Genomic DNA, 15,441 nt, shown 5'->3' with positions numbered 1-15,441 from the left:
CTTGTGGTAGCCAGTGGTTCTCAATGTCTGGTTGCACTATTTCAGTATCTGTTACATCAACATGAGAAGGTGTTCATTTCATTGGAAGAGATCTTTATTACATTTATTCAGAGGTGAAACGGGATCACGGCTGGTACACAATCTTCAAGGAAATGAGGTGAAAGCTGATATTTGTTTAGTCTGAAATGTAAAATACAGATTTGAAAACTTCTTAGCGTCCTCAGCTCCAGGGTTTTCACACTGACGGCTCTTTAGTCAGGGAAAGATCACTCTTCCAAGTTCGCCTTTAACTTAAATTACATAATCTTAAAAACACAAATGTTTACGGTAACAAACTTGTTTTATGCTGAAAATAAATGTAGTGTTTTTGTTCGACTTCGGTGGAAAAAAAACATACTGTCTCAAATCCATACTGCAAACGAATTGTACGAAGTATACACTCTAGCAGTTAGCATTTGTTCCCCAACATTTGAAAGAATTTGTTTTCCAGTTGTGAGCAGCTCCTCCATTGTGGTAGCGTCTCAACATACTCAAAAGTCAAGGTTTCTTTGTACCCATACTGACAGTTTTAAGTACCGACATGTAGTCACTTTTACAGAGTGACCAGAAAACACTCAGACCCTCTTTAGAATCAGTATGTAGTATAGATAGACAGTAGTATGGATTATAGACAGTCTTATAGTGATGTTGGATCATTTGTTCTTATACAAAAAAGTACTTTTAATGAGCGGTAGTTCTTTCCACTTAAAAACACTGAGAAAATAAAAAAAGCAAAATAAAAAATAGGAGCATTATAAATAATCTAAAATCAAGATGTTTTACTGTCAGTACATTAAAAAGTAATTTCTCCCTACATAGAATACAGAATTGAGTTCATGTGCATGACACTTGGATGACTTAAAAAAAAAACACGATCAATCAGTAGAAATTAATACTGGTACCTCCCTCTCTTTCCACCATGTCCTCCATGGTTCCATCCACCTCCACTACCACCTCCTCCCCATCCACCACCACCTCTTCCCCTACTACCTCCTCCTCCTCCCCAGCCACCTCCTCCATCTTGTCTTTTTTGCCAGGGTGGCATCTCAGGAGGCGGGGCTTGTATCTCTGAGGGACGTCCTCCTCTGTCTGGGACTCTCCCCATCAGGATCTGTGGATAAGAGAGAAGACGAGAGATGATGTCGCGTCAAAAATAAAAGCACCAGACTTCAGCCATTCCTTTGGAAAGAGGGAAAGGTTATTCTATACCTTGTTGACAGCACAAGCCGTCTTCTCCCTGCTGGAGCCGCTGCTGGTCTTCACCACGTTGCAGATGTCTTCTCTGGCCGCCAGCAGCTCAGCCATACCCACTGTGGACTGTGGCCTCAGAGAGTGCCTCCTTGGCTGATAGGCCTTGGCCATGCTGTCCACCTTTACCTGACAAACCACAAGATACAATCAGCTTCTTCTCACACAAGTGTCATCAGTTGAGTGATGGAGAAGGAGTGCAAAAAAACAGTGATGTGCGATTGTTATATAAACGTGCCTTGGCTCTGTCTGACCACCCGAATGACTGAACTGTGACATCCAGCCGCTTGATCAGCATCCTGCGCCGACACTCGTACTCTGAAGACAGAGCTGTGTTTATGTTGTGCAACTTCTCCTGCAGAGACAAACAAAAAAAAGAGACAAATGAGTTTAATTAAAAAGGCACTTCATATGACGTGGTGTGTTGAGATGTTCATCTACTTACCCATTGTTCACTACATAGAGATTTCTTTAGCACTGGGTTGCCAATGGAGCTATTTGGAATATCTTTAAGTACTTCTTCCACCTACAATCACACGCAATGCATTTAATGCATTACCGCAATATAAAAAGGAAAAACAAAGCAGCGATCTAAAAATAGCACAGTACAACACAACAGGTGCCTCCAAGACCAATGTATTTGCCATTTAATTGAGCCTTTGCTTAAGTAGGGACAGATTCAAAAGGAAGGTCCCTCATAGAGTCACAGTTGCTGCCCCCAAAAACACATCCCTTTCAATGTTGGTGGCCCAGATATAAATGTACTGAAACAGCATTAAATAGTCCCACCTTGTGTTGGACTTGAGATAAAACTCCAGCTGCAGCTCCTCTGCGCTCTGGTAGGTCCAGGGTTTCACAGATTGCCAGGAGTTCCTGATGCGCCGGACTCTCTTCTTGTTGTTTATGAGCGAGTCCTCTGCTCATCATGATCTGCGCTGCCTGGAGCTCAGAGCTCAGGAACACTTCACGAGAAACACAACATCATATTCTTAACTCACTGACCACAGAGCTTGTAGCACAATGCTTGAAATAAGGAGCATGATTAGAGTACATACAGACACACTTCAGATGATCTTTTGCATTCCGTACAATGCCCTTCAGGATCCCTGAAACGACTTCTCCATAAGGACAGTGCAACTCTTTCAGCAGACCACTCATCTCCACCTGAAGGCTGTCCATGTCGTCTGGAGATGGGGAAACAGGGTTCATGAGGGAGGAGCAAAAACGCTTTGATCATCAGAATCAGGTGTGAATGGATGTGGCTCACCTGGACCGGAAGTAATGCTCTCCTCGAGATCACACAGCGGCTTTAACTTGGATGCCAGCCACCTGCACAGGTCCACATACTCAGGCGACGACAGGCCTCCCTCTGCGGCTCCGAGCAGCACTTTCTCCTCCAGCAGAGGACCGTCATAGCTACGGAAGGTGACAAGGTGGTCAAACAAGCCTCGACACCAACAGATGTTAAATAGACGTGTAGCTACTGTACGACTAGCTATTGCAGCCACTCCATATTGCATAAAACACGCCGCCTGAGAACATTATTTTGAATGAGAGCTGAAAGCTAAACAAGTAGCGTGCTATGCTAACCGTAAATTAGCTTACCCAAGCTGCTCTAGCGAGTCCAAAATGTCGCACTCCATCGCTGAATCCGTGAGGTTTTTGAGTTAGTCTACTGAAAACATGTTACGGATAAAACTATGTCAACATGTACAGATTCGGCCCCAATTCATTTCTGCGCACTCTCACGCCTCCTTACTGTTCCGGTCGCGTATGTGAGCCGGAGTGAAACGTGCGATGTTGAATCTATGGTTCCGCCGCAGTAGTAGGTAAATACTTTGTACCGCAAAAGAAAACGGCCCTTTAAAAGTCAGATTACAGCTATATGTATTTTAAAAGAGCAGTAAGTAACTGTCAAGGATAGCTCTATTCAGTGTTAAATTGATAAATTGGAATTGGACATGTGTATCTTCAAATGTGTGAGATGAATGCTGTCAACGCTGCTGAAATAGGTTGAGAACAGTCCCTAAAATCCTCAAGTCTTAAATGCATTGTTTTTGGCGAGATAAAACAAAGCAGAGTTCCTGGAGGTTAAAATGTAAGATTTTTACCAGACATAAGCTGTATTTTATAATCCCATCGCATTTTGAATGTAAAATATGAATATGCAAAGTAACACAAAGTACAGTTATGTTAAATGTCGTGCAATAAAAAAATACATTATTGTCCTGTTGAATGTAGTGCAGTAAAGGCATAAACTCAGGAAATGTTGTTGTAAATGCTCGTTTTAGTTTTCATTCATGTTCCCCGACAGTTATGAGTTAATTTATAAGAAGACCAGATGAGTTAAGTGATACACACATATATTTAAAGAATACATGAACTTAACTAAACAAACACGCAGTCGGTAATCAGTAACGTCAGCATGTGTGGATGTGTGAAAATGTCTGAAACAAACTAAACAGCATCCGTGTCAGCCAAGGAAGAGCTGATATCCCTATTCAGGAGTCTTCATAGCTGGTACTCCCACCAGCCTCCGGTGTGGCTCATCAGCTGACGACCAACAACCTGAAAGACAAATTAGAGCCAGCAAACAGGACACACACCTGAAACTATTAATTATTTTCATTATCAATTCATCTTTTCCCTGTTTAATCATTACAGAGAAGAAAAAAAAAGCCTGTCACAATTTCCCAGAGCCCAAGATGTCATTTTCAAACATCTTGTTCTGCCCGACCTTCAGTCCAAAACACTCTAACAGATCTAGCATACAACGACATAAAACAGATGATCAGCATATTATCAAATTTGAGAAGCTGGAACCAAAGAATATTTGGCATGTTTGACTTAAACCCACACGATAATTGATTATCAGGTATTTATTTTTACAAATTGTTTCAGCTCCACTTTTGACATTTCTGGTCAAATGTATCCGTCTGTCTTTGAAATGCAGGATTAGAATTTACTGGAGATTTTAGAACAGTTGAACTTCAAGTGTTTATAAAGCAGGAAGAAGGTTATTCAAATGTGCTCCTCCTCACAGAACACTCGAGCATGAGCACTCGGTTCGTCTTCACTAAGCGACATTTACATTTGTTCTTTTTACACTAAAGGAATGAAAGAAACACAATGAAGCATACACAGCAAAAGATTAAAACTCACCATTTTATTATGATAATGTTATTTGATATGTCAAATTACAAGTGTATGATGTAACATAAAAACAGTTACAAACATATGTATGCATATTTACATTATATATTTATGAAAAGTAATGAGCTACATCTGTATAAAGAAAATACAACTATGACATGAGTTATTGGGACTATAAATCATATACTTGGTATTCTCGAACCATGAGACGAATTACCTAGACGTGTAGGAACCAATAGAACCAGAACGAGACGTTAAATTATAAAAAATGGAAACTAGGATGGACGTGAGGCACTTTTTTGAGGTCGTCAGGATGTGAAAGCCGATGGCACGAAGAAACTTCAAGGAAAAAAAAAAAATAGATGCACAGGAAAGAAATATGCACACGGAGAGAGAAAGGAAAAAAGAAAGGAAAACAGGCAGTGTTTACAGGATAGTTAAGAGTAGTACCATTTATACTGCAAGTTTCAAAACACAAATGTCTTCCACTATTTAGAACTAATCACATAAATGTTACATCAAGCGCTGTAAGATGAAAAAAAAAAAAATTACGTATAGTATCAGTGCACCAAAGCATTGGAGAATTGAAACACAACCACTCAACTGCTGTGAAAAGTAACCTTTTAAAACAACACACTGAAGAGAAACAGGTTTATATCGCTTTCTTTCTTTTTTAATCTACACAATGTCAATAATGCACACTTGTATGCATTCCCAAAGATATGCACAGTTTCCAAGATTGAAAGAGGAGAAAAAGACGAGCAGCAAAGTGGTTAAAACTGAAGTCTTATATAATGCAGGTCAAACAAAAATATATATATTAAAGCAGACAGACACATGTTGCATATATAATACAGTACATGACAGGAAGTTGCACTGTGCTGGTTAATGCAGAATGAGAAGTGTTATTTCAGCATTCTCTACACTTTGTATAAATGCACGTCCTACATTTTAACTCTCAGCCAGCAAGTTTTAAATCAGGTTCATCAAACCTTGGTTCAGCTTGCAAAAAAAAAATAAAAAAATGCAGGGCAATCCAATTACAATGGGAGAATATGACAACCAACCAAACATTTGGTTACACACCAACCCCGCACGCACAGTCAGCACGCTGGAAACACACTCCTACACACACACACACACACTCTCTCTCTCTCTCGCTCACGGGCACACAAGAACACACATGTATAGTAACACTCGTGCACCTACACACATGCACAAGTGTCCACTTCATCAAGCAGAGCAATCAAACATCTAAAAACTCACTGTCATGGTTATATGCTGTTGGAGAATTAGGGTTTAACAGTCGTTCATAGCTGATTTTCTCTGTCAACACAATAAAATTAGTGATTGTATCTAGCAGCTTTATATGTACATATGTATATATATATATATACACATATACGTACATATATGTGTGTGTGTGTGTGTATATATAGTACATATACACATATGTATATATATACACACGCGTATGTATATGTGTATGCATCTATATCAAACTTTTGAAACAAGTGGACTGCCACCACTGTACCGTGTTATACAGGCACTATCCTTCCTTCTACCGTATAAAACTAGAGAGAAACTCTTATTAGAAGCTCAATAGTAGTTTCCATCACAAACGCCCTCTACTTTTCAATGTGAAATAATACGAAAAGGTGACCTATGTACATAATGCTGTCAATTGAAGCTACAGTATATGCTGACAGCAACGATAAATACATCTCTATCTTTAAAATTTCAAAGACGAAAACAAAAAAAGAAAAGAAGCTGGGATTATTATCAGAATTTAAATATAGTGTTACGTATTTACAGGTCGTTTGGAGTTTGGTACCGGGGAGGGGGGGGGGTTTGGGCGTTAAAGTGTCCTGTCCCGCCACTGACTCAAGTCTGCAGAGAGGTCAGTGTGTTTCCCACTTTAGAAAGTTTGCATAGAAAGTAAAGGGAGCGTTGGTTGGGGTGGAGTTAGGAAAATAAACGTTTCTCCTGTAATCCAGTCTCGTCGTGACCGAGGTGCCACCGCATTGTTAATCAGGTGCCGGGAGGTGAGAGGAGATGCATATCTGTGAGTCACAATTTCAAACATGCCAATGCTTTAGTTTGGGATCATTACGTCGGTTATTGCAGCTGGACGTCCAAACTGAACTGGTGTTACCGTTGGGAGTTAGTTGTTCAGACTAGTTTAAAGTCAACGATGGTTTTAGGGAGAAAGACGTTACATTTTAAGTTGTTCTACTCGTGTTGGAGGGAATATTCAAACACAACTAGTGTCCCTGTGACCCCAAAAGATCTGAAGAGTCGTTTGACGTGAGGGAATTATGCTTATGTGGTCTCTTGTCGAGAGTTAACTGAGAAGAAGATTGTTATCAATCTCATATCTAGCTGATAAATATGGAAATAGAGCCAGCAGCTGCTTAGCTTAGCATAGCATAGCTTAGCATAAAGACTGGAAACGGGGAAATAGTCCCACACTTAATCACAGTCAGTGGGGACGTTACATGACACCGGGTCAACAGCGCATATGAAGACCTATGCACGCACGCGCGCACACACACACACACACACACACACACACACACACACACTCGCTCTCACACACACACCTGTATGTTTTTTTTAATAGCTAAGATGATCAGCATTCCTGAAACAATGTCATTCATTCAGGGCCTGTTAAATAAAGACTCACGGAAGCGGTGGACTCTTGAGAGACAAAGAAATACTACATTTAAACAGGATATGAGGGCAAAATTAAACAAAACATAAAGAAAGAAACGGATTCACGGGACAAACATGGACATTTGGAGAGGGTGCTGCAACCAAAGCTTGGAGAGCAGTGCTTTCAGGAGGGGTTTCCCCCAAAATACCAAATTGAATGATACATTAGAATAATTTATGTACAGACTCATTTTAAAATCTGAAGGATTCTCGGTAAAAAGAATGACCTAATTTAAGTGCCTCATCATTTAACCCAGCAGCACTGAAACCCCTTTTACTCACCGGAAACAAAACTTGCTGGTTGAGCAACATTTCAGCTTTTGTTCCACAAATAATTCTAAAAATGAGCAGGAAAATAACAAATAAGAAACAAAAAAACACCAACTTCACTACAGCAGTAAATAACTGGACTAAAACTGAAATCCACTGGAGTGAATGAAATAAAAACTATTTTGGGGAACTCGGCATGGTAACGTCATTACCATTGATTCCCTTCTAATCGTGGAATCGATCCCTTTAGTTTGGAATGCAATCAAATGGTCCAAATCACCTCGGGAAAAGCAAGGTCATCATTTTGACATCTCAATGAACGTCAAAAGACATGCCGAGCAGTGCCTCCAAAAACAAGCTGTTACCTTTTGATTCTTTTTTCAGCATTCCATGGAAAGGAAAACAAGGAATTGGCCATTCAGCCGCCACAGAAACATCTCTCAAATGTTAAAATGGTTGTTAATTTACCGCAAGAACTTTAGAGGGCTACCTTTACTCGGGGTTGGGGGACACCATTTCTAGTGCACTTTTCTCTGTCTAGTAATTACATAGTCATCAAATGCTTAAGCCGTGAAGGAAAGGCCACTGTTACCCAACTGTAAATTCACAAAAAAGCAAGAACATATCCCTTTTAGCATACTCAAACAGCAAGTATTTCTTCTGAACGCAGAATAGTTTTGTTTTCTTTTTTTTGTCATTAAGTTGTCGCTCTCTGTACAAAAGACAAATTTCCTTCATAAAGTTACACGTTTCTTGGAGTAGAGTTGTGGCCTGGCTTTGTCAATGCATGAGTGTGAATGTGAGAGAGAGAGGTGTAGGTGTGTGTGTGTGTGTGTATACAGGTGTGTTTAGTAACATCTCCAAGTCTATTAATCTTGACGCTGCCTCCTCTTCGTCTCCTGAACGTAGCTTGATGCTCAGAGCTCCCACAAAGCACATGGTTTGTCCCTCCACTGCTGCTTGTCGGCGACAAACACAAACTGAAATCTCCAAAAGCCCTCAGTGCTGGGGATCAACAACATATCACCCCGTCTGAGAGGGGAATGAAAAAAGGATGCCGGCTTTTAATTTTCCGCTTTTATCCACTTCCTGTGTTAGCTAAGCTTTGAGGGTGTCCCAGAGTCCGTCGTCAGGTCACCCCGCGGCCTTGTGCTTGCCCCCGCAGCAGCGGCAGGCCTCGCCACAGTGGTGGCAGGCGCGCAGAGGCAGGTAGCAGCACATGCAGGGCGCGATGAAGGACAGCGCCACCAGGGCCAGCCAGCGCAGGCAGAACTGCTCGTCGGACGTGTCGCACGAGCAGGGGTCCGAGAAGTCGCCCTCGGAGTCGGACATGCAGTGGTACAGCATGCTCTCGGCGCACAGCATGCAGCTGACTTTGTAGACGCACTGCTTGATCGGGTCGGGGGCGTCTTGGCACTGCCCCCGCCAGTTGTCTTCGTGGTTGAACATCTCCCGACAGTAGATGCAGCGCGAGCGCTCGCCGTCCTCTCGCCGCCGCCGGCCCTTCTTGTGCAGGGGCGAGGGCTGAGTCTTGATGGCCGTGTCCTTGCCCAGACCCAGCCCCATACCCGTTCCAATGCCCATGCCGGGGCCAGAGTGGGAGTCCCCACAGGGGCCGTCGGGGAAGAGGTACTCGCACTTCTTACTGTCCAGTTTGTGGAAGGCGTTGGGGAAGTCCAGGTCCTCGCGGTCGGCCTCCTGTTTCCACATGACAGGGTGGCGATAGTCCTCATAGCCGCGGATGAGCAGGTCTTTGCGAGGGTTGATGCGAACGATCTCGTCTTCCTCCATGTGGAAACTGACATGACGGGTCGACTTAAAGGAGACCTTGAGAGAAATTGAGAATTAGTTGGATTGTTGAAAGACAATTAAATGATCTGTTGTAACTAAATAAACACTTCGCTCATTGCATTTTTATCTCACGAGCGTGTAATTCAAACTTTTGGAGATTGGTTTGGTTGTGTGGAGGAGGGGCGGACCTGTGGCGGCAGGTAGCGGCGGTTGCTGGAAGTGAACTCGTCGAAGGGTTGGGCGCGGACGTAGCAGCCCCTGAACGGCTCGGTGGAGACGATGTTGTTCAGCTGAGAGAAGGACTCTTTCATTGGGGTACAGATCGAGGGAGGCTCATCACACACCTGGAGACAAAAAAAAAAAAAGAAATCTGGTCAGTCAAGAAAAACTCTACATGTTACGTTTCCCCTCTGAGGGACACGCAACCAAGAGACTAAAAAAACATCTGACATGATTCATCAATTCATTAGTTATATGACTTAAGTATTGGTTGAAGCCCTCAACATCTATGGTTCTCACAGTCCATCGTTGCTCGATCCAGTCAGACCGTTTTGACTTTGGATGTGTAGGCTGTGTGTGTGTGTGTGTGTGTTCCACTTGTAACCACCAGGGGGCATCCCGTGCCCACTCTTGGCCAAAGGACTGTGCTGTGTGGCGATGACTCAAGGCCCTTCTGTTAAGAACTCAGAGTTCTCATCAGCCTTGCATGTGTTCCCACAAACATTTGAACTGATGCAAAAAAAAAAAAATATCTACAAACACACTTGAAAAAAAGAAATCGCGGAGCGAACGTGCCTCCTTCCTCACGCCAAACAATCTCATAATCACAAGAGGTAAGCTCACTGTCGACACCAATCAGGAGGAGTCTATGAATAACATCTTGTGAATGCCACTGTCGGCATCGGACACATTTCAACATATAAACACAGAAAATTAAATAAATAGTTATCGGTCCAATCGAAGTGGTCCAATACTTCAGTACTCATGGCAACAACATCAAAAAGTGATGGCTATTCATGAGTCATGGGTGCAGAGGTGATGAGCGCTGGGGGAGGATCGTCAGCTATTACATCAAGAGCTGTGTGATGATATTTCATGTCCAGCGTTATCGCAGCAGAACCATTTCGTGTAATTAGGGATTCAATTCAAAACTTCAGTTGTACTTTTCTTTCTCAACACAGCCTCTACAGATAAACTGTCCGAGCATGATCCAAAATAAACTGCAAAATAAAAAAGGGTCTTCGAGGTTATATCACTCAGAAAGAGACAAACCTGGACACACTCCGAGGCATCTTTACACGTACGGGGTTCGATCCGAACCCCGTACAAAGCCGTTCAAAGCCTTTTACACACTGGCTAGCTGTCTCTCTTTTCCCCCCCACACACACACACACACACCCCGACCCCATCAAGGCAGGGTTAGTCCTCCTCTCTTCTCCTTCACCCACCCTCTCTTTCTCTCCCTGCTCTGCGTGTGGAGGAGGCTGCTGGCTCTGGTTAGTCAGTGCCGTGTGTAAAGTAGCCCACGCCAGTGCTTTAACGCACAGCGGAAATCTGGTTTGCTCCCAGCTGCTGCTACAGTAATTACTGTCCTGTGGTTGCTAAGAGATGCTTCCTTTGACTTATTTTTTTCCCTCTCTTTCCCCCCCCCCCCTCCCTCTAGACAGCTAACACATGGTGTGTATGTGTGTGACTTTGCTCCCTCTTTCGCCTCCAAACATACCGAGTGGTGTAACGCACATCCACAGCGTCTGCAGGGGAATGTGAGGAATAGGAGACAGTGGAGGGAGAGGAGAGAAAGAACAGAACAGGAAAAAATGACTTTGTGTTGTTCTCATGTGTGTGTGTGTGTGTGTGTGTGTGTGTGTGTGTGTGTGCGCGTATGTGTCTCTCTGTGTGTGAGAGAAAGAGAGCGAGAGGCCAAAGAGTCTGCCGAGGGAATGTCATAAACCAGCTCCAGCTGGAGAAATGCAGCACAGAACTTAAAAAGCCAGATGACAGCTGTGTGTGTGTGTATGTGAGAGAAAGAAAGGAGAGAGGGGTTGGGGGGGTGAAATGGGAAACAGACTTGGGCTTCCTTTTAAAGCGCTTGCCTAAGCCCCACCATTCAAAGGCATGCGTGGGGGCCAATCTGGAGCTGAGCTGACCCCATGGATGTGGCTGGGTGAGGGAGGAGAGGAGAGAGGAGGGCAGATGAGGGATGGAGGTGGTGGGAGCCAGGGGCAACATGGCTCCACACCAACATCAGGGATCCATGCACTTCCGCCCTCAAAGGCGCAGAGGCTCAGGACAGCGAAGGCCGGGGGTCGACCCACATACCGACACAGAACATGCTAGATCTCTGCATCAGACTGAGAGGAGAGAAAAGATGATGCGCATGGTCGTGATATTTGATCACAAAGACTAAATGCTTCACGTCTGCATATACGTTTCTCACTCTCGAAACAGAACGCTCGGCTTAAATGAGGCAAACCATGAGTGCAGCTCACCTTTCTCTTGTTCAATTAAAAACAAGGAAGTATAGCAGAGTTCCAGGCTGCTCCCCGTGTGTCCCTTCAGCCAAAGGTTTGACATTTTGGGAAATACGCTTAGCTTTGTTGCAGGGAGTTTGAGAAGAAGATCGATACCGCTCTGATATCCGTCAGCTAAATATGAAGCTACAGCAGTTGGTTAGCTTAGCTTAGCATTAAGTCTGAAAACGGGGAAACAGCTAGCGTGGCTCTACCCCTAACCCCTAAGTGTTCTTACACGACGGGTTTTGTACGAATTAAAACACAGTTTTTGTTACCTTAGGACAGAGCCATGCTAGCTCTTTCCCCCTGTCGCCAGTCTTTATGCTAAGCTAACCAGCTGCTGGCTGTCGAGCATCATATTGAAGACGCACATTAGAGTAGTATGAATCTTAAGCACATTTCCATGTCAAACTATTCCTTTAAAACGCAGTTCTTCCGGGCTCCGAGGTGCATAATGGAGCACGGCTGAAACCAACCCGGTCTGGAAGTTTCTGGTCTGTGAGTGAGGCTGTAAAAGTCAACTGGCCAACAAAACCTCTGTGTACTAAACTGATAAGCGAAAACTTCCTGCCAGCGCTAAATTAGATGCGGATGTTTTCCTGTGGCATTCGAGAAAAAAGAAAAAAAAAGCAACACATTTTTCTTTGTACTAGCGGAAGGACTGTGGTGGCACAGCATAATTCCTGGCAGTGGGTCATCTCATCACAGCCGACAAGGGTGTTGTGCAACTGCGTCTTTTTAACATAGGTCAAATATGTTGCATGTGCATATAATGCGTGTGTGTGTGTGTTTCTGTGTGAGAGGAAGAATGTGGTACGCTTGTGAAGGGCATACAAGTGGGTGCTGAGCCTCAGTGGGCAGGATGTGGGTGCAGGAGACCGTCTTGAGCGCATGTAGATCGACACGCACGCACCACAAGCACATGCAAGGAAAAAAGGCCTGCACGCGCACACACACACACACACACACACACACACACACACACACGCGAGTCAACTGCTTTGTAGCGACGCAAGGCTATCACGAATTCCAGTAAATTCTGAGATGTTTCCAGAGATGTCTGAATCTAATCAAGGCTTGATGGTGACCTCCCATGCTGATGAGACGCTGGTGTCTGGTAAGGCAAGGCAAGTTTACCGTATTTCTCCTCGGGCCTGTGGGTGCTGTTGCGGAGCATTCTTTATCAGGTTCCCTGTACAAACAGTGACTTTATGACGGGCTGTAAAGCAGCACACCTTGCTGTGTGCTGGTATTCGCTGGTTCTCTGGCTGCAGCCACCGGTTTACTTCTCTTCCTCTGTAGCCCAGGTCTCCGACCGCAACATTCGGATGCCAAATCACCATGGTGACACCTCCAGTGGCTCACTCACTGAACCTTGTGAACACCCCCCCCCCCCCTGCTGCTGCCTAGCAACAGTGGTGCCGTTTGGATTTCCTGTATGTTAAAGAGGAACTTTGCCCCAGGAAGAGGAACGCAGCCCTCCCTCCTCCTCTAGTCCGCAGGATGTAAGATACTGGGCAGGTCAAAGGTGATGACAAGCCTCTGTCAGGTGCTAAAAACTAAAGTACAGTGTGATGTCAGGGGCATTTTCAATAAACGGAAAGTCAGCAAAAGCTAGAAACACCATACAGTGAACCTGCAACAAATACTTGTTGAGGCTATGATTCTTGGGGTTTGTCTGTTGACTCAATTCTTTAGTACGTTCTTGGAGTTGAACAGACTACAGTGTGAAAAAACATGACCAGAGTTGAATCAACACCTCTCTGAAAGTGTCAACAGTGATTAATCACAGGTTTAACAAAAGGTAGCACCTATTGCAGGACTGTTGTATGTATTGGACGGTTTCTTGTGTGCACTTCAAGAACTGCCCTCCCCTCCCTCCCACGTACGTGTCTTTTCACCTACTTTGCAATCAGAAGCAGAACAGGTGACTGACGTTCTCGTCACCGGCCCGATATCTTAAACAAATGAACATGGGTGTGTAAACCTGAACGATATACCTGCTGCCTTTCTCTGCTCCAGAGACATTCCTAACCACACACACACACGTCGACAGTCAACGGAGCGCCACATGCCAGGAACAGGGAAAACATACATACGACACGGAATGCACCGTAACAGTTCTCAACCTGAGAGGCCCGGCTCATGAAGACACACACATCCAGCTAAAGCAGTGAAATCACAGAGCATTTTCACCAAATCTGCTCCCTCACTCGAGGCAGTACCGTAGTTATTATATCGGCATCAATTGGAACACGAGTGACAGCTACCAAGTTAAGATTGATAGACACTAAGCTAAGCCTGCTCGAGCACATTCGCCGGTCAACACCCAGCTCCACCTCAGGGTCCGGCTGCCACTGGTTAAACACCTTTAAATCTCCAAGAACAGACTGTCAGACAACAAAAGGCAGGTGTCAGCGCCTGGGTGGGACCCATCAGGGCTCAAACATATGGCTCAGGTTCAAGCTATGACCTGCCTCCTGTTCAACGTGAGCGAGAGTTCAGTCATCAATCAAACTTTACAGATATTTAACATTTTAACCGTCGATGTCCCAACTCCATGACACAAAGATACTTGTTTTAATGCATTGGGTCTTTTTTGTGAATGCGTTTGACTTTTTGGAACAAAAATATATTGTGGAAAAAAAGCTCACGGCCGAAATACATTTAGCTCAACACACTCAGAGAGAGAGAGAGAGAGAGAGCTGGACTCCTCGAAGTAAGCCGAGATTAACACTCTTCACACTAAAAGTCTTCGCCAGAACCTCTCAAGCTTTAATCTCACTCACCGGTAGTCCGTCCTCGGGAATATCGCCTTCCCCAAACGGCCGACAACCTGGAAGGAAGAACCCAGAGGGGGGGGAAAGGGATTAGAGGCATGAAGTCATCACGTTATACACTCAAACCAAAGCAGGCAATGTTAAGAGTCAAACACACAATAAAGTACTAACGGCACACAATCTATGCATCAGTATTGTCTATCTACGGCATATATCTTGATCACAACCTCCTCACACCCACACGCAGCATTTTAGAGCCTTAAACTGCTAAATGTCATTCATAAATACAAGGAGCTTCACCACTAGGGGGCAAAACCTCCTGGAACACCAGTGGAAGTCTTTGCCACACTCGTCCACCTCCTTGTAGTTTGTTTCTAGGAATATCTGTGTTGATATCGTATGTATCAAAACCCCTGCCACTCTCAATGGATGACGTACGCTACAAAAGCATTATTTGAGTCAACAGATTTACGTGGCGGATTCTTGTGAGGCCAGAACAGGACAAGACTTCTGCTTTTCTTTGGACTGCCGCCTAATGGGGAAACGAAAGCTGCTCTGTGTCAGCGGGGCACACAGAAGTTAATGAAATATGCATGTCTCGAATAATGCAACCCCCGACCTCGGATGAAAACGCGCATGTGCCATTTCCGCCTCCAAAACACCTCGTCTGCCGATGCTCGGAGTCGGAGCTTATGTTTCAGGTATCAGGCCGACCGTGTTACAGCTTTTCATTACCACAGGGAATGAGACTGGACGGTGTAACCCGAGGAAAGACACGAATGCTGCTGATATTTTTACACAAAATGCTGTTTTGTTCGACCCTTTTCTACTAATGAAGGACATTAGAGAGCACCATTGTTTGATAGATAATATTGTTGTCCGATACTGCAGTATAATGAAAGGAAACTACCCAAAAATACTAATTAAACACT

The 15,441-nt window shown here is 44.2% G+C and overlaps 2 protein-coding genes across 2 annotated transcripts in view; both read right to left on the bottom strand.

The window, feature by feature from the left end:
* Positions 1-89: 89 nt before the first annotated feature.
* On the bottom strand, positions 90-3,053 carry fam98b (family with sequence similarity 98 member B). The gene is made up of 8 exons (XM_079287388.1): positions 2,893-3,053; positions 2,555-2,703; positions 2,343-2,471; positions 2,077-2,249; positions 1,733-1,813; positions 1,526-1,642; positions 1,249-1,416; positions 90-1,150 (listed from the first exon to the last, which is right to left on the bottom strand). Exons 1-8 carry the CDS (start codon positions 2,928-2,930, stop codon positions 929-931), a joined length of 1,077 nt encoding a protein of 358 aa, XP_079143514.1. The 5' UTR covers positions 2,931-3,053; the 3' UTR covers positions 90-928.
* A 1,391-nt stretch (positions 3,054-4,444) lies between these two features.
* The window catches only part of spred1 (sprouty related EVH1 domain containing 1), a 29,395-nt gene continuing 18,398 nt past the window's right edge, over positions 4,445-15,441 (bottom strand). Inside the window, exons 4-6 of the mRNA XM_079287077.1 lie at positions 14,519-14,565; positions 9,405-9,560; positions 4,445-9,252 (exon numbers count right to left, since the gene is read on the bottom strand). Of these exons, the coding sequence (XP_079143203.1) occupies positions 8,560-9,252; positions 9,405-9,560; positions 14,519-14,565 (896 nt within the window). The 3' untranslated portion in view covers positions 4,445-8,559. The remainder of the gene's footprint in view (positions 9,253-9,404; positions 9,561-14,518; positions 14,566-15,441) is intronic.

Source organism: Melanostigma gelatinosum, assembly GCF_949748355.1.
Source record: "Melanostigma gelatinosum genome assembly, chromosome: 16".
Taxonomy (NCBI): Eukaryota; Metazoa; Chordata; class Actinopteri; order Perciformes; family Zoarcidae; genus Melanostigma; species Melanostigma gelatinosum.
This window is presented reverse-complemented; position numbering and strand designations above follow the sequence as displayed.

What these genes read in the sequence shown, in the direction of transcription:
- fam98b (XM_079287388.1), bottom strand. Translation starts at nt 2,930, where the DNA reads ATGGAGTGCGACATTTTGGACTCGCTAGAGCAGCTTGG. An exon ending in GAGCATTACTTCCGGTCCAG is followed by an intron (nt 2,472 to 2,554) that starts GTGAGCCACATC and finishes CCCCATCTCCAG; the next exon opens with ACGACATGGACAGCCTTCAG. An exon ending in GGTGGTCAGACAGAGCCAAG is followed by an intron (nt 1,417 to 1,525) that starts GCACGTTTATAT and finishes GTGGTTTGTCAG; the next exon opens with GTAAAGGTGGACAGCATGGC.